Source organism: Aspergillus pseudoviridinutans, assembly GCF_018340605.1.
Source record: "Aspergillus pseudoviridinutans IFM 55266 DNA, scaffold_2, whole genome shotgun sequence".
Taxonomy (NCBI): Eukaryota; Fungi; Ascomycota; class Eurotiomycetes; order Eurotiales; family Aspergillaceae; genus Aspergillus; species Aspergillus pseudoviridinutans.
In genome coordinates this window covers 62,102-84,685 of record NW_025091282.1, presented here as the reverse complement: position 1 = coordinate 84,685, position 22,584 = coordinate 62,102, and the positions used below count along the sequence as shown (strand labels likewise).

The window sequence follows — 22,584 nt, the reverse complement described above, 5'->3', positions numbered from 1 at the left end:
TACTGCTTCATACCCGTCGACGTATCCCGGCTATCTGACGTGGATGCACTATGTCAAAGCTGCAGATCCGCGAAAAGTTATTGGATCTCCTCTTTCTCTCTGCCGGCGCTGTTGCATTTAGTAAACAAGGTGAGAAGAGATCGCGGCACTCTTCCACCAGAAAATAAAGGGGAGGGAAGGGAAAAAGCTGACAAATTTCGGAATATAGAGACCGAGACGGGAATCGACGTGAATCACATACTACATTACTACAGTCGCATGCGTTTCGTCTATAACTTAGTGCCGTTATTGGAAGCTGCCGAGAAGCCACGTGTAATCAGTGTTCTGGCTGGTGGGATAGAAGTCAGCATCGAAGACGACAATTTGGATCTGAGAAAAAGATTCTCTCTTTCTGCAAGTTATGGCTATCCGGCTACGATGACTTCTCTGGTCTTTGAGGTGTTGGCATCACAACACCCGTCAATAAGCTTCATTCATGAGTTTCCCGGCGTTGTGGCGACCCCTATCCTGAAGAAGAGCATGGGGGTTGTCTTGGGAACTATTATATCACTCTTGATCAGGCCAATCTCCATCTCAGAGAGGTAAGTGGGGAATGGCAGGTCTTTTTCTCTACCTCTCCAAGCTTTCCTGCTAAAGGCTCGGCGGGTTCAGATGTTGCTACGGAGCGAGATATCAAGATTACACAGGCATCTACTGGAGAAGTGGGCGGAGGGGTTTATATCCTCAATTATAAGGGTCAGGACGTGACCAACAAACCATTGATGCTCAACTCCGAGAGAAGGGCTTCCTGGATATAGTTTGGAAGCATACACTAGATACGTTCGATCGCATTCTTGCTTGAGACGTGAGAAGATGAAATACAACGACCGCGTCAGAGGACCGTTGGCCGAAGTGGGTTCCCAAAGCAAAGGTTAAAGACGCCTAGGCGGAAAAGAAATCCTTAAGACCATTCCAGAAACCAATTCTGGCATGATATGGTAATCTAGGGAGTTAGTAGACAATAGATAAAGGCGACGTAAGATGCAGCCGAAACTCTATGATCTTCTCATCCGACTTTGTTTTGTGGTGGCACAGATAGCAGACAACTAAGCTACTGGTGTTTATACACATAGTGATTAGAGCCAGCGTTAGGAAAAAGAATCAAAGAGTCGAATAGCACCAAGGAAGCCACAATACCAGTAGAGAGAGAATCGTTGTAAGTGAAGGTGAATGAGCTTGCCTTATCTTGCACATACCAGTACAGCAAAGAAATGGTAGGAAAGGCAGCGTTCAAGGGGGTGTTGGGGACCTCAAGTTAGATTCCAGTATAATCCACCATGGATTGATTCACCTCGGCCCAAAAATCATACTCGTCGACGTCGAGTATAGTAGATATAAGATCTCTCCAGTTCAAATCCAATGCTTGCCATCGCAAGCCAAAGTATTCTCTTGCTGATATGCTATAGCCGGCTGTACCCCAGTCAATAACCCCGGTGATGGCATTATCCTTTATCATAATATTGCTTTGGTGCAAATCACCATGTGTGAGCACCTTCCTCTCATCCCGGCTACCCGACGCAAGGATTCTTTCTGCCAGAGGCTCATCCCTCTTAGTAAGCTTTCCGTAGGGTCTGGCGTTGCAGAGTGCCTCCACCACCCCTTGGTTAAATTCCTTTCTTGTCAAAAATGGTCCGTATTAACGAAACTTTGCAACCCACGAATGCTTAAAGAAGACATCTTCACATGGGCCACCATCAACAGATCCAAACAGTGGCCCATCAATCTGGCGCCACTCCTGTATGAACCCTTGAAGCTGTCGGACAATCAATCTTTTAGCATCCCCTGTTAAACCTTTCCAGCATCGTACAAGAGGAATTCCTGGAACCTTCTCCATCACAAGGAACCCAACACCGCCGATAGTATAGGCATTGAATACTTTAGGAACAGGTACTGAGGTCCTTTCCCTGACGAGGCAGAGAGCTTCCGCTTCTCCCATCCGAACCATAGGCCCGACCTTCAATATGGTTGAGGGGTTGATTACTAGGATTTTCCAGCCGCCCATGCTGCGAGGGCATAGGTCTTTGGCGTTTCGGATCTCATCCAGAGTGACAATTAGGGGTGTTTGATGTCCCATCGAGGGAGCATAGCATATACCGTTAGTAGACGCGAGGACATGGGAGAGCCAGCTGACAATCTCCGGTGGTACGGGCTATCAGGGTGTTAGAACATTAGATTCTGAAAGATGGACGCACGTACTGGGCAGCCGTTGCAAGAATCCTCGTTCATTTTGGCTTTACTGCCTTGGGGCCGTGTTCCCGAGAGTTCCTTGTCAAGTGGTATTAAGAACTTCCTTTGTATACTCTGCAGAATTGGAGCTAATTCTTGGAAAACCTAGAACCCACCTGACTTAGTGTAATTCAGTGAAGTTTTGTATAATATGGGCCACATCTCTTTTCTTTCGTTTTAGTTTTCTCCCAGTGGGTTGCGGTGCTTGCCGTCGCTGGCCAGCGGGGTTCAGCATTCAGGCTGAAGGCTCGACTAAAAGAGTAAGCCAATTAAGATCAAGCACATCCTGCATTGCATCAAAATCCAAGAAACTACGGAATCCTACACGCAAGGCTGAGGATGTCTCGGCCTGCTCAACTGCCTTCTGCTCGATGGCAAGGCTGAAGGCAGTTCTTTCCTCCCTGAGATTAACGGGGCACAAGAAAGTCAACCAGCGAGATAGATGACATTAAACATGCATGACAGCGATAATCTTGTGTCATCCAGCTAGGATGTGACATCAAAGGACAGGGATGACACTGGGTTCAATCACCCGTCTCCCCTGCCGATTGCGCACAATTTCACAGTTGCCATCATGCGCCCTCCCAAAAGCAACGGATGTTGCTGCGTTGTTTGACAAGAGTTTCGATGTAGCCCAACATAGGAAGATGTCAAGTGATGAAAACGGTTATTGAATGGGTGTCCTTGGGCGCTACAACGTGGTGCTAGCACACATGCCCAGTGTGGGCAACGTTGCCGCCGCCACAACGGTGGCTGATCTGCGTTCCAGCTTTCCATATATCGAGCTGGTAAATGTGGTCGGTATATGTGGTGCTGTACCTCAGGGAAATAATGGGCAAGATATCCATCTAGGCGACGTGATCATCGGCGAAGGCCTCGTCCAATATGGCATGGGTGGACGACTTCCCGGTAATCGATTTCTGTGGAAGCACAGTGTGTCGGCTGAGTTGCAAACTCTGCACCATCGATCATGCCTTGAACAGAAGACATGGGTATATGCGGAGATCTCACGATCTACGTGGCCGCACTGCACTCTCGTTAGCTGTTACGCAAGGCAAAAAAGCTTGCCAGCATCCCGCTGCTCAATGTCAGCTCCAGGGGGAAGTTCACATTAGAGATCCACCCCTCCACAAAACTGTAACTCTATAATATGCTTACCACTGTGCAATGCATAATTTTAAGCTCTATCTAGATCTTCTTCCTTCTATGCGGAGTGTTTCTGTGGGTCGGTTCCCGGCTCCGTCACGAATATATATACATTTAAGAGGTGGCAATATGGCATCCTGAATAAAATCAGCAACAGGTCAGACCTTCATGACAGGAGTATAGAGATTGACACTTACTTATATCAGCTGTCTAGTAGATCTCCCACAACACCGGCTGACTCTTGATATTTCCATTACAATCCATATTCCTCTTTGCACTAAGCTTCCCACCCGGCCAAACCGCCTAATGGCCAAGGTATTTCCATCAGTCCAGCCGTGAAGCCCATCTTAGGTCCATATAAGGTCCAGGCTACATTCAAGAACAAAACCACTCCCTAGTCTACTTTTGATATAAACCACCACTTGCCCGCTTTGGCATATCGCTTTTACTGACAGATTTCCTTCCCTTGCGGCCTGCCTTACAACAGGCCAAATCTCTCAAATAAGGAGCGTTACTTGCCAAGAGGCCAAGACTCCGCTATTGAAATACTAGAGCCGCGGGGCCTACTCCCAAGGCTTCGCTTCGTATGGTCACTGGCCAGAGGTGCACTACAGCATTACCTGCTTGACTTATTCCTTGGCACGCAGCCTCCTACCAGCGGTTGCCGCTTGCCATGTGAGTTGTGGCCTTGTGGGCTTAGCAGGTCCGAACGCAAGTTCCCAAACCCAATCTGCTCAGATCATTCCCGGCCAAGCGGTCTGCAAGCCTGTAACTATCTCCGAGACTCAGCCCCTATTTCTCACTGCCTACCTTGAGCTGGAGCAAAAGATTCGGCGTTATCAACGTCCAATCTGTTATGCTACGCAGTTCTTCAGCACAGAGGTTCCACAAAATGTCATGTGATGTCCATATATTCACTAGCATGTAACACTTCTACTATAGCTCCTTGACTGACTCCTATCTATACAACCACCAAAATGCCATGTCCTTGTGGACAACCGAGGCATTAAATTGATACACAGTAATTAGATACAATTATCACCCTTTCTTCCACAAAAATAACCAGGCTACTTGCCGATTTTGAACTATCTCCTCCTTAGATATTATATGCCTAGTAGATCCCCCACAGAACCGGCTGGCTCTTTATATTGCCGTTGCAATTCATATCACCCTTTGCACCGATCAGCCCGTCCCTACCAAATTGAGCAATAGCGCTGTTGATGATATCAATAACATCCTGCCCGCCGACCTTGAAGTTGACGTTGCCGTCAGTCTTGGTAGCCTCGACGCCGAAATGACAGCTGGCATGACTGGCAACCTCGCGCTGCTTATGGCCGACAACCTGGGTGGTCCAGTCGGTGCTGCCATCACCCTCGATGTTCTTGATGATCTGGCGGCAGTCCTCAACCTGGGGCGATGCGCCGCTGGTCTGGTCCACAAAGGTCGAGTCCCCGCACTCGTCCTTGCCCGGCGGGATATCGCAGGGCCAGTTCGGGCTCGAGTCCTTGTTGGCTGTGTCCCAGGACTGGAAGGCGCGCTCGGGGCTGCAGACAGGGATCCGCATGAAGCCGGGGGTCGTGACGTCGACCTCCATCAGTTCGGACATGGTGCCCTCGTTGGTCGGGTCGGCCACCTTGGCGCCGTTCTCCCTGCCATTTCCGATCCAGGTGCGGACGGAGCCTTTGACCAGCTCGGTCTTCGTGATGCCGTTGTAGTTATGCCCGTCGGAGATGTACTCGATTCCCTTGGGCGCAGAGAACTTGTTGTCTCTGCAGATTGTCTGACAGGGGCCGGCATCGGTGACACGCTCGCAGGTGCATTTTGTTGCATCGCCGTCCGGATACGCCAGGTAGTACTGCCAGTTGTCTACACAGACACCCGTGGCGCCCATCGTGTCGTTGTCAAGGTAGTCGCTGAGATCCTTGTCTTCATTACAAGCGTGACCCGCGTCGATAATAAACGTGTACGAGCCAGATTGTCGCCACAGGGCGGGGAGGGCGAAGCCAATGATACACTTGTTGATGTTGGCGAGCAGCTCATTCTGTTCATTTCCCGTCGTGGGGAGGTCGCCTTCCTTCTTACCATTGATGAGCTTTCCATCAGACATAGCTTGCCAGAGAGCGTCAATCGCCTCGGGGGATCCGAGGAAGAGCTTTTCCAGCGCAAGAGACGTAATATTGGCCCAGCCATAGACGACCTGCCCCAGATAGGCTGAGAACTCATCCTGTTTCTCCGGCGTCCACTCAGCCTCGGTCCCTCCAGGTAAGGCGTCCTTGGCGATGGTTGTACTTTGTCCGATGAGGGTCATGGTGGTATCCTTTACGTTATCCAGGGCACTGCCCGTCTTCCCAGCAAACCAATCGTGCTTCTTCAGAAACGTGTTGAAAAACGGACCGGCAGTTCCCAGGGCGCCAAGCGTAATCATGTCGATGAGGATCAATTGCCAGGTCTCGTCTTCTTTCGGCGGGATAGGCGCGAACTTGTTCTCCATATCATCAAGAGCTGTGCTGACAATGGTGAGAGCCTTGAACAAGGTGTCGTAGTAGCTCTTGTACATTCCATGGATTTCCGCCAACGAGTTTGAGATGAACATGGCCGCGGGGCCCGAGGTGTCACTGTCTGCACCCTTTTCGCAATCCACGATGGTGCAGCCCGCAGTGGTCATGACACCGCAGCCCGCCTGACCCCCAAAGTGGGTGGTACTCTCGACTGACGCGCTGAAATTAACACGACCGCGTTGAGAATCGGTGTCTTTCCAAATCCGGACAATGTCGTCCCATGCCGCGTCTGCGCCCATCAACCTCCACCGTTGCGAGGGGGTGTAGTCGAGGAAATCCACAACGGCCGGGGCTGTGCAGTCAAAGTCAGTCCAGTTCCCGTTCCGCGTGTGGTCCGTCTTTGGGTCCCCTCCGGAGCTGGCAAGTGCGATGAAGTTGGCCCAGCTGTACGCCGGCTTGGGGACATCGTGGTACGTTTGCAGGTCGGTGGCCCAGTCAGTGGTGCCTCCCAATCCCCACGCAGCGTACAAAGAGGTGCGCACCTTTTTGGTGGCGGCGCTCATGTAGCCGACCCACTCATCATTATCATATATGAGGACGTCGCTGTTGCTGGTTGTGTCGACATAGCTCTTGACGACTCGAGAGGAATCCTTCATGATCTCGGCGATTTCAGCATCGGCAAGGTACCCAGCTGTGCCAGTGCATTTGCCCTTTTTCGCGTTGGAATTCAAGCGGTCACCAGTGTACAAACAGTCGGGTCCCCAGCAATTTGCGTCCGCCATCTTGAAGGATCGCCCGTAGCTTGTCACACCAACAATAACCTTTTCGCCAGGAACACCTGCCTTGGTGATCATTGCCAATGACTGTCTTGTCTCTGTCAGGTTGACCTGGCTGCGCAGACAGTTGCCCTTGGCACAGCCTTCTTGGGAGTTACTGTTATGGGCGTCCCACTGCCCATGGAGATCATAGGTCATGTAGACAATGTAGTCGGTGACCTTGGCAATGTCCTTGATGGGGAACTGCTTCAAGTACCAGTAAGACGCAGGAGCGGCAATGGAGACGGATTTTCCCGGCAAAAGGTTCTTGAGAATGACAAGGAAGGCCAGGTAGTTGGGACCGTCTTCCTTTGTACCGGGATCGAAGTCAGGGAGGTCAGGCGCACCGGGGTATTCCCAGTCGATATCGACTCCATCAAGGTCATTTTCCTTGATGAAGTTGGCAATCTTTGTCGCCATCGTGAGCCTGTTCGCAGGTTTGACGCCGTTGCGGAAGATCTGGTATGTCTCAGGCATGGTTGAAAAGTCCCAGCCACCGAATGAGAGGATCCGCTTGACGCCAGAGATTCTCTTAAACTCGCCGAATTGGTAAGTGGACAGCACGTCGCCGGTCTTTACGTCCCACGAGTCAGTCAGCGTGCCGAAGCCGAAGTGGAGGTGCGTGTACTGCGAGGTATCGATCTGTGAGGCGTCTTGGAACAGGCACTGTCTGCTCAGGCAGTAGCCTTCATAGTAGGCGATCTTGACCCCGCCTGATCCAGAGCCCCTGACGACATCCATCCCGCAATTAGAGATACACCCGTAGGTGCCTGGCTTGGCAGTGCCTGGGGCGCCGGTGTTGGTATCGATGCAAAAGTCCGCGGTGATACCGCACTGGCCCCAGATGTTGCAGCATGCGTTCAACGGACAAGGGTTGAGATCGGCGATGTCTGAGCCATCCGTTGGTGGGTTTGTGCCTGGCTTCTGCGGACCGCACACTGCGTTGGGGATCTCCGCAGGGAAGGGTGGCGTACCCTCACTCAAGCACATGACCGTATCCTTGAACAGAATCTCGCAACCATTCCAGCCCCAAGTGTTCTTGTTGAACTTCTCGAGATCTTCCTTCTCGAGACTGTACTCCGCAGCAAGGCTGTCGCAGTTGTCATCGGCCTGGATCTGGTATGCCTTGCACGAGCCGTCTTCGTTGGGCTGGGGGCGGAAATCAGGAAGATCTCCACTGGAGCAGCAGACGTGCTGCTTAGGCTTCAAGTTGGAACAGAAACCCTCGCCAGGGTTGTACTTGGTGAAATCGGCACCCGAGATGCCGCATTTCACTGCCAGTTCTGGGCAGCCGGTGCCAGCGTCAACCTGTACAGTCCTACACTTGCCGTCGGCACGGGTAACGAGGTTTAGAGCCAGATTGCGAGCCAGGATAGTTGAATTGGAGGTCGTGTGGTTCCCATTCAGAAGCGGCGTGGTGAACTTGGCCGAGCCAGCGAACTTGGTGGACCCCGAGAACGACAGGCACGTTGCGTTGGCCCAAGCCTTGATGGCACTTTGGATGGGGGCGAAGGTCCCATTGCTGGTCGCCATGATACCATACACGTGCGTGCTATCGTAGCCCTCCTCGCAGAGCTGCATGGCCAGGCTTGGCGTGGAGACCTCGAGCTTGTCAAGGTTATCCTGGAACAGCTTCAGCGCAGACTCGCTGAGCCCCTGATTCAGCAGACCCTGCCCAATATACAGGCCAATCGTTGCCTGCCCAGACTGGCCATAGATGATAAACGGCCTGTCCGTCCGCCCATGCCCACCCTCGGCATACCGGCGCATCTGCTTAACAATCGACCGCAGTCCAGCAGCCGCCAGGCCGAACCCCTCATGCCACCAGCCGAGTTCAAACTCAACATCAACGAACTCGGCGGAAGCAATCCGCGCAGTGGAGGCAGGGAGACTGGCAAAATCTGGCCCATATGACGAGCAAGCCTGGATGCGGTGGGTTCCGTTCTGGTCATCGACATCGTCGAACAGAGAGAAGTCGTAGAACATGGTCTCCTTGCACTTGTGGATCTGCTTGAAGTCCGCGTACACGGACCAGTTTCCCGTGTTGGGGCCGGCGTCGCTGCAGCGCTCAGGGCAGGCCGAGGCACTGCTGCGGTAGCTCGGGCTGGCCGCTTTGCGGAAGCCCGGGTTTACAGAGGCTGCAGTTGGCCATGCGGAGAGCACGAGGGCTGCTGTCGCGCCGAGCCAGGTCAAGGCCACCATGGAAACAAAATCAAAAGAACAAAAAGTAGAAAAAAAGAATGTCTTTATTGCTAGGAAAGAAATGAGCGTATAGGTTGCGAAGCGAGTAAAGAGCGTTGGTGGAAGCGCAGATCAATCTGGGACGATTGAAATGCCCCAGAGGCGATTTATACTACATACATATGCTTGAGCCACTGGGGATCTCGGAGCCGTACTCACTCATTCCCGTCCTTCACAGCCTCAGTTCAGCTCATCTCACGCCCAATGGCTCTGTTGGAAACAATTACAAGCCAAACACATCAGAGCCTTTCATACTAGCGTATTATTCTCCTAATGCCAGTGATGGTATGTTGTACAGCAATCTCCCAACAATCCTTGGCGTAATTTCTCTCGGGCACTGACTCAGTGACAGACTACAGTAGTGTAGAAGATATCCCCCGCCGAGCCATGGTAGCATCTGATTCTGACCTTTACGAGAGGGTGGGGGTTATCTAGGTAGACTACATTGTTGTCATTGACTGGTAGTAGGTACTTTGTAACTTTACTATTCAAGCCTACTTAGGTGGACTGACTTGGCAATGGACGGAAACTCCAACACTGGAGCCTCCACAATCTATAATCCACACTAGTATACACTGTAGTTTGTTGAGTCTGTGTCTCGACTCTGAATTTGGAAATTCGGACTACTTCCGTCAGGCACGGACCTGTGCCAGGCAAACAGGGAGGATTGATATGCCTCAGCCCCTCGTGCCATCAGGCAACCATCCGGCCAGGCGGCCCAGGTTAGGTGGTTAGAGTAGTGTTCATACTAGAGCATTATGCAGGGGAAGCCCTTGTTGCAGGGGACTACCTAAGTAGCTAATTTAACTAACCTCTGGCTTCGGTTGGGGCTGGTGCGTATCACCTAGTGTACGGTAAGGGCTGGCGGCTTACGGAGTATGCCATGCCGTGGAGCCGAGTAGGGTATCATTTGCCAAGAAACTACTTCCAACTACCTGGCACTATCGAAGTAGTAACTACTGACTACTTGGGTTATCCAACAGGGATTGGTGAATCCGGATGGAGTTCTGGGCTGTGAATGTCAGGTACTGTATTGTTGAAAGATTAGTCTAGGTTATAGGGCTTTTCTGGCGGGCTGCAGGAAGGGACGCCTTTTTCCATCCAAGGGCGCACCAGGCGTGTATATTCCGTACCTGTACATGTAGCTACAGATACAGGGCTTGGCCTGCATATATGAAATGAATTCAGGCCCACTTACTCTACTCAGCTCGTCTAGACTACATAGTGGCGTGGTAGGTACCCCGACCTGGGTCCGCCTGCTTAGTTGTGTTTTATGAGCTGGGTTAGTAGGCGGGACAGAGAGAGAGAGAGAGAGAGAGCAAGGAACAAGTAGGAACCATGGTTGAGTAGGTAGATGGCTAACACATGTACTACAGGCAACTCTTCATTTATTATTGTCCGGGGAGAGCTCATGTTGCGACTACTTGCTATGCTGTCGATTATGGATGCTCTTGTAACTGCCTAGTCAAAGCGGTTGTGTTCCGGGAGGCGTGCACAAAAGGTACAGGGGCAAGTACAAGGAAAGAAAAGCAAGGCTGGACTAGATCCAACATAAGCAAAAGTATCCATCTACAAGAGCGCAAACCCAACAACTCCAAAAGCAGCTAGGAAGCAAGATACACCAAATGCAGGCAACTGCTGAGCGCCGTTCTCCTCAGCAGGACAGTCTTCAGGCGGGTTAGGGTTTATCAGACGATCGCAGAGCAGTTTCTGGTGAACGGCGGCCATACTCGCCACGGTATCTTCATCGATAGCGACGCGACAGGGGTCCGGGGTGGTGCGCGTAGCAGTCGAGTTGGCCGTAACGACGCAAGTGTCGCGGCCCGCGGCGTTGAGACCTGGGGGTGAATTCATAGTTGTGTCGGTAACATTGATCGCAATCGCGTTCCTGTCCTCGGGGCAGGTGGCGTTGGCGGTCGCTGCGACGAGATCCACTTTTTTGAGGGCGGAATCGCCAATAGTGAAGTACTGCACCCAGGAGTAGTAGTGTTCAAAGACCCCGCCGTCATGATCACTAGGCAGCAGCTTCTCATTACGATTGGCCAGCGCCTCCTCGTCGCAGCTTTGCCAGCGGAGCCGCCAGGTCAGAGACCAATGCCCCGTGGTGTTGAGCTCCTGGAAGTACCGGTATGCGAGGTAAGGGTCCGCGCTGCTGGACCAGTTCGCCCAGCGCAGATCATGGGTTCGGGTAATATCGTTGTTTCTGTCGTTGCCTTTGCGGATGTCATAGGAGATGCGCAGGTTGAGGAGTTCTGCGCTCTGTGGGTTGAAGTTCTGCACAGCAAAGACAACAGGGAATGAGTCGGCTGGTGAATATGTTTCATTGCGAGGGAAGACCAAGTCTACTTCGACTGCGTGCGCAGTTGCGACTATGGCGCCTAGTAATCCGAGCCACCTCACTTGGGGAATGTGCATGGCTAAGGGGTTCGACGGGGCAGGGATTGAATTTCACAAGTTTGATTAAGTGGAATGCCGAGGTCGAAAATGAGAAAAAAAAGGGTATCTCTTTCACGCTGAGAACGGCGAGGATCTAGCAAGCACCCAACAATTAGGTGGGCAAGGCGAACGAGAATATTTGTAATGAACGTGTGTTGGCAGAGGAAATAATATAGGGGCACTAGGCCGGTAATCTCCCAATCCCTGGCGCCGAGGTTACCCGATGGGTCATTGGGAACTGACCTTTTCTGCGACAGGGATGGGCGAAGAGAGTCATGCACCACCTACTAACAGTACTTTAGGTACCGCAGTTAGGCTGAATCCCCGCATCCCTCCAGAGTCCAGTTAGAACACTGAAACGGCGAGATTTCGCGCCAAGAATGGGTGCCAAGGTGCTAAGACGACTAAAACAAAGAACGGAGCGGGAATGGTCTCATTTTGAGTCTTTTGACTGCCAAGGCTGGGCGCTGCAGGCAGGGGTACGCTGCAGCGTTACACTAATTGAGTCATTGGCCCTGTATGGACTTTGCAAGCTTGACTCCTTGAGGTCCATTGGCCAATCCGCGCAGAATGGTTCTTGGCTTTTGTGTCTTGGCTCCGCTGGGAGCAAACCCTACGGAGTAGTAGTCAGGGCATCCAACGTTTTGAGCATTGGCAAGCATTATGAGGTCCGTGTGATTAATGCATGTTTCCACTTTAGGATATTGGGTCCACTGTCAGGCGTTCTATCTACATCCAATATACCCACTTTTCAGGCCAGTTATCTACACTGCATGAATACAGGACTAGTATTGTAACATTTAGTCGGACATTCTACAGCTTCAGCTACTGCAAAGCTAGTACGCGAGTGAAATGAACCACAAGGCGTCAGTGTGTAGGTACACTTGAGTCAGGCCAGAGGCCAGTGGAAGCCCTGGCGCCCTCAGAGAGCTATAAAAACCAGAATATCATCCCAGTAGGTTGTTGATCATTCCCTCATTCTCTCAGGGTCCTTCCTCCGTAGGCGATTATCGCTTGCTTATACACTAGCCCCTCACTGACATCCACACTTCCCCTACAGACTCCAGGTCCACTTTCTGGAGAATGCAGCTCACACACCTCGCCGCCGCCAGGCTCATCCCAGGCCTAGCATGTGCGCTCTCCCGACGCGCTGTTGAGTGCTCCTTCACCACAAATGCTGCCAAGGGTGATACCTGCCAGAGCTTTGCCAGCACTTGGGGACTGTCCGTCGACGGTCTCCAGCAGCTGAACCCCGGTATCACCTGCCCAGGTCTCGATACGAGCAAGTTGTACTGCGTGATCGGCACCGTCACTGACGATGGCCCGGGCACCACGCTCACGACGACAACGTCCACCACCACCACCACCACCACCAGGACCACTACCATCGCCTCGTCCGCTCCGACCAACTCCCCCACCATGCCGGGTATCGCAGACAATTGCGATGGCTTTTACAAGATCTCCTCTGGCGACCAGTGTGACACGATCGCCAAGGCGCACGGTATCAGCACGGCTCAGCTCAAGAGCTGGAACAGTGAGATTAATGATAGTACGATCCGGCCGGCCTTTCCATCTCCTTTTGCCAAGTCGCTGGGAAACAGAATTGTAAATGACTGACGTGCAATCTCTGCATCTAGGCTGCTCAAACCTCTGGCTGGACTACTACATCTGTGTCCACGTCCCTGGCGCTACCACCACCGCCCCCGGAGCCACCAAGCCAACCGAAGACCCAGGCTCCAGTCCATCCCCCCAACTGCCCGGCATCGTCGACAACTGCGACGGGTTCTATAAGGTCTCGTCCGGCGACACGTGCGACAGCATTACCAAAGCCCACGGTATTTCCACGACACAGTTTAAGAGCTGGAATATTGGGATCAATGATAGTACTTCTCCCCCCTTCCATTCTCCCTCCATCCTTATTCACACCATAATCTAACAACCGCCTCCCTGAATAACAGACTGCTCAAACCTCTGGCTGGACTACTATGTCTGCGTTCATGTCCCCAGCGCAACGACCACGTCGCCGGGAGCGCCCGCGCCCACCGGGAACCCCTCGGGCCCGACGCCCCAGTTGCCCGGGATTGCCCCTAACTGCAAGTCCTTCCACCTAGTCGAGAGTGGGGACAGCTGCTGGTCTATCTACACCAAGGCGGGGATTACGCTTGCGCAGCTGCGGGAGTGGAACACGGGGCTTGATGCCGCGTGCAGTAACTTGTGGTTGGGCTACTATGTCTGTGTTGGTGTATAAATCAAGTATGGAGGAGAGTGCGTATGAAGTTGGAGTTGGTCGCTGTACGCTGTACACTGTAGCAGTAGGACAGGACAGAACTCTACCATAGTCTCGTGTCCATGCTTGTATTCTGCTGCAGCTATTCATGCTTGGTAACCTCAATCGACGGCTCCCCAATTAGATATAGCTGTACGCTCGCACTTAATTTACAGGCTTAGCGCCCTAAGCCCGGCCAACATTGCATGCCTGGACTTGAACTTTGCCCCGCGTCAATGGCATGGTGTTATTCGCTCCTGCACTTATGAGTTGTGTCTACCCAGTAGAGGGTCCTAAGTCTATCCTTAAAGATACACAACGGTTTCCAATCAGGTGAGGTTCCGGGTTCCAGGTAAGCTCCACGCCATGATAGCTGTATTCCCTGATCCCTGTGTTATTTTTATACATATACTGCATCCAAGCCGCTTGTTCCAAGCAGTGGGGTTCTAGACAGAGTTCAGGGAAGTTCAACCAACACCAAATTCTAGGATGACTGATCCGGCAGTGACCAAGCCAACCACAACCCCTGTATGGCCGCTGTCTCGCAATGAATTTCAGTCATCGACCCGGATTGGGAATACTGGTGGAAGCTAACCAGTCCACACATCTCCCAGATGATGGTGGCTGCTGGCTATCCAGTCAAGGCAGAGTATAACGCACTGTTGTTTCACTATCATTTGGATCGTAAGCTTATCACCGGCGTAGAGTCCTGTGGCTTTTCCTGGCTGACCACCAAGGTGCCTTGCTCGGGTCCAGCGCGGGGAAACGATAGCCGGTTGTCGAGAAATCTTGGTCTTTTGATTTACCATTTGCAGAATCACAAGTCTCTGTTCGCTAGGTATTGAGATCCTGCCCTTGGACGAAAATTTACAGATTGTTCGCCAGGATATTTGCGTAGACTTAACACAGCTCCGCCAGCATCAACATCCTCACCGACTGTCACTTTCCAAGACCAAGAAGACTTAAACTGGCAGACCCCAAAAGTTGTTATGCAAAAGAATCGCATCCTCGCCAGAACCCTTCACATTCAGCTCTCCCTGCTCGTTTTTAAATTAGAGTTATGGTCGATTTAGGTTTTAGATGACGGTGACTAGAATTATAGTAGTAAGATATATATCGCTGCACCACTTCCTAAGCATAGGCGCACCCCTACTCCCTTATAACTTCTAGATCCGTCCGGATAGCTCACTGATCATTGCCTGAACATATAGGGAGTGGCATTGATTATTCCCCTGAGGACCACATGACAGCCAAATAAAAGGCATTAAGCCAAGCGGCCCAAGCCTAACAATATGTCCATATCCATGCCCATCTCCCTATTTTTTGAGGGTAAAGTTGCAAAACCGAACCATTAAATTGAATCCAAGCCTCACTGAACTTGCAGCGGTGAGGTGAGGTTCCTAGATTGCGGACCTGCAATAGATTAGGGGCGGGTCAGGGTCAGATCCAGGGGGCCGGCAGTTAAATCACTAGAAACTATTTTGCTTAGTAATTACTACTTTCTAGGATTCCCCTAGAAATATTAATATTACTGGATAGCCTAATGTCTAGTCTATCTAAGTATGAACTATCAATTCAAAATATGTAGTGGTTGGTGAGATATAAGGGAATAATTATTTCTATCATGAGTTGGTATGAAAGTAGTGGTGGTTTAGATATAACTCCATATATATAGCAACCTTCCAACAATCACTATAGTCTAATAATGATTTTTAACCACCGCCCATTCAACCCTATAGATATTGAATTCATATTTTAGATATGGATTAAAACGACTATAATTACCATATATATCATATAAAAATAATAATTTTATATAAGCATGCTAGATTGGCCCTAGGTATAACCGCATAGGCCCAGAGTTGCATAACTGACCCGCAAAAATCGAACCCAAACCTCACCGAACTCGCAGCGGTGTAGGTTTGGGGGTAAGCCTAGGGAACTGCTTTGGGTTTGGTTAGGCTACCTCTAACCTAATCTAGGTTAGGTGAAAACCATAGTTTTTAGTTTTTATAGTTTTTTAAGTTAGGTTTAACCAACCTGCACTGTTTTACCTAGAAATTATTAAATTCTAAATATTTTTAAATTATATCATTATTACTAGATAGCTATTAATTCAGGCTATCTAGTGATATAAATATTATTTAAAAATACCTAGTAGTTACTGAGATATAAGGGAATAATTATTTCTATTATAGGTTAGTATAGAAGTAGTATAGAGATATATATATAAGGGCACTAAGGTCTAATAACTACTATACCTTTTAAATAATTTTTAACCACCACCTATTCAACCCTATAGATATTGAATTGATATTTCTAATATAGATTAGAATAATCATAATTACTATATATTTTATATAAAAATTATAATTTTATATAAGTATACTTATTAGGGGGCCTTAGAGGGGTCCCTGAAGGGGGCCCTAGGGGAAATAGTAAGTAGAGTTGCATAACCGAACCGCTAAAATCGAATCCAACCCTCACCGAACTCGCAGCGGTGAGGGTTTGGTTCCTAGCCTAGGGAATCGCTTCAGTTTTGGTTTAGGTAGGGTGAAACCAATTCAAGTTTAGTTAAAACCATCAGATTTGATTTTTGAGGTTTTATCAGATTCAACTAACTAACCCTCACTGTTTTGGATAGAAATCACTAATTTCTAGGATATATCTAATAATTTTGATATCACTAGATAGCCCTAGATCTAGGCTATCTAAATATATAAATATTAATTCAAAATACCTAGTAGTTACTAAGATATAAGAGAATAATTATTTCTGTCACAGGTTGGTATGAAAGTAGTGATGATTTATATATATATGCACATTAACCTTTAATAATCACTATGATCTAATAATGATTTTAACTACCATCTATTCAACCCTATAGATATTGAATCGATATTTTAGATATAGATTATTATGATAATAAATACTATATATTTCATATAAAAATATTAATTTTCTATAAGTATAGTGATAGCATAGTAGATAGTATAGTAGTTAATAATTATTTAAAATTTTAAAACAGCAAAAATTCACTGAATGATAGTAGTTTAACTCACCTGAAATCAAACCAAATCTAACCATGGTTAGTTAGTAGGGGCCTAGCTAGGCCTAGCTAGGCCTAGTGGCGGATTTTACAGTTAAACTCGCACTAAATTAGAACAGATCAGGTTTGATTTCAATTTCTAAAATTTTGACTTGAAATCGCAGCAGTTTGGTTCCAACTGGGGTTGGACTCGCCCAAACTCGGACCAAATGCAACTCTAATAGTAAGGGTTAAAATAGTTAAAATTTATGGTTTAACTAACTTAACATTAAACTAAATCTAACTATAGTTAGTTAGTATAGGCCTAGCTATGCCTAGCTAGGCCTAGCTATAGTTTTTTATAGTGAAACTATAACTAACCCAGATCAGGTTTAATTTAGTTCTGAGTTCTAAAATTTAGACCTGAAACTGCAGTAGTTCAGTGCTAACTAAGGTTAAACTTGCCTGAACTTGCACCAAATGCAACTCTACATAGGCCTAAGGAGAAATTGAGTATTGCCTAGGCCTAGTGGCCTACTGCCAGCCTAGAGAGGCTAATGACTGCCTATCTAGTCCTAGTCGCGGATTTTGCGGTGAAACTCAAACCAAATTAGAACAGATCAGGTTTGGTTCTGATTTCTAGAATTTCAACTCGAAATCGTAGCGGTTCCGTTTCAACTGGGGTTGGACTCTCCCAAACTCAGACCAAATGCAGCTCTAATTGAGGGGGCATAGTCCTGATGACGTGGAAGGGTCTTTAATTTTCTGTTGGCCTACAATGTACTGACTCGCTAGGTTTGTTATTAAGTTCGTTATTCTGTAATGTACTATTAAAATTTACTAAACCCTATATCATGATATCTATAGATAAAAATCCGCATCCTACCTCCACTTTGGACGCATCCTTAACCCTAAGTCATCTAGCCGACAGGGTGGTTTCCCTAGTAGCTTACTTTAAGCAAGACCTTGGAGCGGGTGCTTATATGACACTATTTAAGTACTAATAGGAATAAGAAGAGTATAGGATAAAATATTTAGAAGATATGATGTAGAGTGCCTATTATTACTAACATGCTATAAAGTAAAGATAGGATAATAAGTAAGTAGTAATTAGGCCTTTGTTACATGGCTTAGGACATATAAATGCACTACTAGGCTGGAGAAGGCCCTCCATCGCCTGCAACTCAGACAGGCACACTGTACACACTGGGTCCTGTGTATACCATTGACCGTAGAGAGATCCCTGAGCCGTTTTTAAGGTCATCTCGTTAACTTGGTCTTCTGTGATACATGTGTCCAAAGACTACATGAGTCCAGCAGGATCCTCTAAACAAGGGCACAACTTTAAGCCATTAAAAGGACGCAATGACTTCCTCACTGTCCTCAGTCTAGCCTCAGTCCTAGGCTGTTACTAAGCTCCTTAGCACATAAGTGTTCGCAAAATAATTGTATGCACACAGCTTGTCTTCGATATCTCATCTGTTATGCTGACCCAGGCGACTGAGGAGGGCGAATAGACCTTCAACTGAGACTCGACTTTTGCGCAGGTGGGGTTGGCTTTGCTGGTTGGACGATATACCTAATATTCTATAATGTCTTAACACAGCTACTACTACTTAAGTTAAGAATAATAATAAAATAAAATAGATCTACTGCAGAACTAATAAGATTACTTAATAAATAAGGGGAAAAACCTAATAAGTATACCTTTAGGGGGTTATGTAGACATATAACCCACGGTCTCAATCATGTCTGAAGTAGCCAATCCAAGCAAGAGTGCTAGAATATACAGGGCAAAATGTGTCGACTGAAAGCCTGTATCTGGATACTGGGTTTCTTGTAGTCAGCGATTGCCGGACCGTGAAGACATAGAACCAATCTTAACCACCAAAGCTAGTTGATTAAAAAGGGGTCTGAACGATCAGTCAGGTTCAGTAGAGACAGTAGTGCATTACATGTTCCACACATCCCTGTCATGATTTCCCGCCTTCCTCAGGCTGTGACCTTGCATACCTACCCGAAAATGAGCCCCAAAATCGTCACACCCAAAACTAGACCTTCGAACGTTACAGCTGTCCGCCACTTTGTCCCTTCCATAGCGAACAGGCAGAATGTCCCGGTCCTGGTCGCAAAGGAGAGATAGAGGTAGATGAAATTGTTCTGTACGGCAGCAATGAGATCATAAGTGTTGATCGCGGCGAAGAAGGTGGCTACAGTTCTCCTTATCAGTGGAAACTATATTGTGCAGTGGTTCATTCTGGGAAGATGTGGTATGGTACCAATAAGCCGTGCGGCGACACTATTGACGTCGAACTGTTTCATGGCAGCGGCAGGCGTGATGACCTGATGGATGTGCATTGGAAGGCTGATGCCAGCAATGATGGCAAAAAGCCATCCTGTGGGTGAGGAGGGTAGAGGAAGGGCCATAGCTGCTGCCCTGTTCAAGTGAGAGTTTCGATGGCAAGTAATTGGAAATGTGTTGGGCTGGTAGTAGGTTATCTACTTATTCACTTGGCCAAAGGGATATTTGCTCCCCAATCTAGGTAATATTGATGATCCAATGCAAGGGGGCCAGAGGCATGCATGAAATACGTATCTCATTTCAGGTTACTTCCAAAAAGATGCCATGGGAGTTGGTAGTCAGAGATATTAGCTCATACAAGAAGAATACATATATGTACAACTTCGTGAGATCGACGGGCAACCCGGTACAAACAGCATCCATACGCCTCCTGGCTTTGTACGCATCCTTTTCGTTTATAATCCAAGCTGAATTAAGTTGCTAGTTGCAGGGGTTAATTTACCTAGAGGCCTGGCCAGAACGTGGTATGGCAGTAGACGAGTATTTGGGAATGCAAGGAACGCTCAACCTCGACATCCTGTTTATCCACGCGTCTTCAGGAAAACCAAAGGGTCAATGCAATCAAACCAGTAACCACACCCGGCCCTGCTGCCTTCTTCCGCCATTGACCCCCTCCCTTGAACAGCACCAGGGATCCCACGCACCTTGCGGCACATGAGACCCATAAAAGCGTCAGGTCATTGTTAAGCGCGGCAGTGAGATCGTATGCATTTATCGCCAGCAAAACAATGGCTGTTATATTGTTTGTCAGCCTCAGTTGGTCTAGTCCATGGATATGGCGGGAAGTTGGTGGCAGACATACCGATAAGCCTAGCCATCAGGGCGCTGGTCTCAAAATACTGGCTGTTGCTTCTGGGGTTGAAGAGCTCACGGACTAGCATGGGAACATCGAACAGAGCGAGAACTGTAAAGAGCCAGCCGGCTGGAGTGGAAGGCGCCGGAAAGGCCATTGCGTGTTGTTTGTGGCGTGTCTCTATTCTGAGTGACAGATTTTTTGCCAGCGGGAAAGACAAGGCTCTACCTACTGCTCGCCGCAGGCACTATTTATTTGCCATTCTGGGAGGCAACAGCTCTGTCCATTGCCCTGGGAAGGATTCAGTTGGGCCTGCATGTTGGCTGCGCTGCGCCATGGTTGCACATCGTACGCAAGGAGCCGTATTACAGATATGAGTAACGTTGACTCTCCACCTGGAAATACCATTCCGCAGATGAAATCCCGAGACACGATATCCTAGGTACACAATGCTGCTCTGTCATTTCGTAAGCTCTATGGATGTCAGGTATAATGATCACCAGAGCCATGGCATGTCCTGCAAATACAATTACCTAGCTTCGTTCGAGCCCGACGATTCCTGCTGCTTATGTTCTCCGAGGTTGCCATTTAAGCGATTTCGGTACAATGGATGTGGAAAATAATTTCACTACCGGTAGCGAGGCTTTCACAGCCTTACTGTTTGCCAAACACTAATGCTAGGATGCCACGGCATCGGAGTGGTCAATTCCCCTCCGCTTTGGTTGATGTGCTCCATCAGAGTAGAGGCAGGTAAGGATTCATTTGTAAGAGTACCTTATCTGTAACAAAACTGCGCATTACAGGGTAGCAGTGAATATGTTACCATCATTAAAATGAGTTGTTGAATGAGACTGAATGACCAGACGCATGGGAATACATAATGTCCACACGGTAAGGACGGCTGAAGTGTGTTTTTAAGGGTTTCGCGCTTTTGAGCGCGGGACTTCCACAGTAGTAGTGGATGGCTCTCGCTTTCCCATATGGTGTTGCGGATGGGCTCTTGATAACCCCTTGCTGGGAAAGGCCACAGGAGCAGGTGAAGTCCAGTGGCAGTCGTTGGATCTACATTGAATGCTCCTGGCGGTGTAGAAGTGCGTGATCTTAGATCTGATGGTTCAATGATATGCAGCTTCTGGGTTACCAGAAGTCCTTTATAGTGGAATGTGGACGGCAGCAAAGCTTGCTTGTATTTACAATAACAAAAACATTGGAAACCTCTAGGCGCAGAGGATAGCCAACACCGGAATGTGCGCCCTGTTCATTCCAGGATCCCCTATCCTCTCTCCCTTTCCCAGCAGGGGACCTACCCACCCGGCAATCACCACACCATCTCCGGTGAGGAAAGGATAAAAATAGCCTCATGTCCTGAAACGTGAGTTCACTATTGCTAGGCTAATCTCTTTCCTTCACTGATCCAACGAAGCTGTCAGCAGAATTATGCCTGGAATCGAGATCCGCAACGCCTCCGGCTGCCAGGTATACGACATCCGACGGCAGCAAGGGGGCTCAATCGACTTACAGTCCATGATCAGGGCTGGAATAGCATCGACTCCGAAGTCATTACCGTCTCTGCTGCTTTGGGATGAGGAAGGGTTGAGACGGTTTGATAAATTCGCTGACAGCGGGCTATACTACCTCCGGAACAAGGAGCTCGAAATCCTCCAGAAACGTGGCCTCGAGATCGCTGCTGTCGTCCCTACGGGTAGTGTCCTGATAGAACTTGGATGTGGGTAAGTTGAGAGTCGGTCACCTGCCGCCATGGGTTCTGTGCTCATGAATCAGTACGATGCTAATTTGTAGATTAGGAGCCTGCAGAAGACGGGACGACTCCTCCAAGCCCTAGAAAACCAAGAAAAGGCCGTTCGCTACTACGCCTTGGATGTTTCGCTCCGCGGACTGACAGAGAGCCTGAGCGAGCTGCGTAAGGAGCTAGGCGACCTACGCTCGGTCGATATAACCGGTCTCTGGGGCACATACGATGACTGTGTCAGTTGGATATCAACCCAGTCAGATCTAGAGCCTCTCAACACCGTCACCTTTTTCTGGATGGGAAACAGTGTCGGGAATATGGATCATCACTCGGAGGCCAGCGCATTACTGGCGCAATTCAAGGATGCGTGCCAAGCGTCCAGTCTACGCTGTCAATTCCTCATTGCAGCGGATGCATGCGAGGATATCCAGATGATTCAGAAAGCCTACGATACGCGCAATTCAGCCCTTCACGCGTTTATCCTGAATGGTCTGATCCATGCCAATGCTGTTCTGGGGCGCGAGGCCTTTTCCCTCGAGGACTGGTCGTGTGAGTCAGAGTTTTCCCCCGATGAGAGCCAGCTCGAGGTATACTATACCCCATGCCGGGACGTGCAGGTGGATGTCGGCGACGGTTGCATCTACCACATTAAACGAGGCGAGCGAATCCGGGCAATTTCCAGCGGCAAATGGGGGAAAAGCTTAATGGTACAGGTGGTCTCGACGGCTGGCCTGCGGATGAATCGCGTCTGGGGAGATTGCTCCGGGCTATATTGTATGCGTATCTCCTCTTGCGGGTCGTTTCTCTTCCTTTGCGCTTGCGTGAACTGACAAGTGACAGATTTTTACCACCTAAAGTCTGGCGCGGGGGAGTCAGGACGGTTGTGGGCAGGAGCAGAGTAATCTACTATGGTCAGACGAAGAGATGGCAGGTGCTCATGTATGTCAATATATATGCTTCTACGATCAAAGTCGAAGAAGCTAG

At 49.1% G+C, this 22,584-nt stretch overlaps 6 protein-coding genes across 6 annotated transcripts; 2 read left to right on the top strand and 4 right to left on the bottom strand.

The window, feature by feature from the left end:
* Positions 1 to 1,675: 1,675 nt before the first annotated feature.
* Asppvi_002076 (uncharacterized protein) lies at positions 1,676 to 2,265 on the bottom strand (the record flags this gene model as incomplete). The annotated part of the gene is made up of 3 exons (XM_043298069.1): positions 1,676 to 1,792; positions 1,847 to 2,188; positions 2,236 to 2,265. 3 exons carry the CDS (start codon positions 2,263 to 2,265, stop codon positions 1,676 to 1,678), a joined length of 489 nt encoding a protein of 162 aa, XP_043154004.1.
* Positions 2,266 to 4,522: 2,257 nt separating this feature from the next.
* Positions 4,523 to 8,926, bottom strand: Asppvi_002075 (uncharacterized protein; the record flags this gene model as incomplete). The annotated part of the gene is made up of 1 exon (XM_043298068.1): positions 4,523 to 8,926. The coding sequence occupies one exon, from the start codon at positions 8,924 to 8,926 to the stop codon at positions 4,523 to 4,525; it is 4,404 nt and encodes a 1,467-aa protein (XP_043154003.1).
* Positions 8,927 to 10,534: 1,608 nt separating this feature from the next.
* Asppvi_002074 (uncharacterized protein) lies at positions 10,535 to 11,380 on the bottom strand (the record flags this gene model as incomplete). The annotated part of the gene is made up of 1 exon (XM_043298067.1): positions 10,535 to 11,380. The coding sequence occupies one exon, from the start codon at positions 11,378 to 11,380 to the stop codon at positions 10,535 to 10,537; it is 846 nt and encodes a 281-aa protein (XP_043154002.1).
* A 1,104-nt stretch (positions 11,381 to 12,484) lies between these two features.
* On the top strand, positions 12,485 to 13,649 carry Asppvi_002073 (uncharacterized protein; the record flags this gene model as incomplete). The annotated part of the gene is made up of 3 exons (XM_043298066.1): positions 12,485 to 12,950; positions 13,039 to 13,284; positions 13,360 to 13,649. 3 exons carry the CDS (start codon positions 12,485 to 12,487, stop codon positions 13,647 to 13,649), a joined length of 1,002 nt encoding a protein of 333 aa, XP_043154001.1.
* Positions 13,650 to 18,708: 5,059 nt separating this feature from the next.
* Asppvi_002072 (uncharacterized protein) lies at positions 18,709 to 20,007 on the bottom strand (the record flags this gene model as incomplete). The annotated part of the gene is made up of 4 exons (XM_043298065.1): positions 18,709 to 18,905; positions 18,975 to 19,132; positions 19,702 to 19,789; positions 19,860 to 20,007. 4 exons carry the CDS (start codon positions 20,005 to 20,007, stop codon positions 18,709 to 18,711), a joined length of 591 nt encoding a protein of 196 aa, XP_043154000.1.
* Positions 20,008 to 21,287: 1,280 nt separating this feature from the next.
* Asppvi_002071 (uncharacterized protein) lies at positions 21,288 to 22,502 on the top strand (the record flags this gene model as incomplete). Its single annotated transcript, XM_043298064.1, has 3 exons — positions 21,288 to 21,580; positions 21,656 to 22,374; positions 22,441 to 22,502. The coding sequence occupies 3 exons, from the start codon at positions 21,288 to 21,290 to the stop codon at positions 22,500 to 22,502; spliced, it is 1,074 nt and encodes a 357-aa protein (XP_043153999.1).
* Between the last annotated feature and the right edge of the window lie 82 nt (positions 22,503 to 22,584).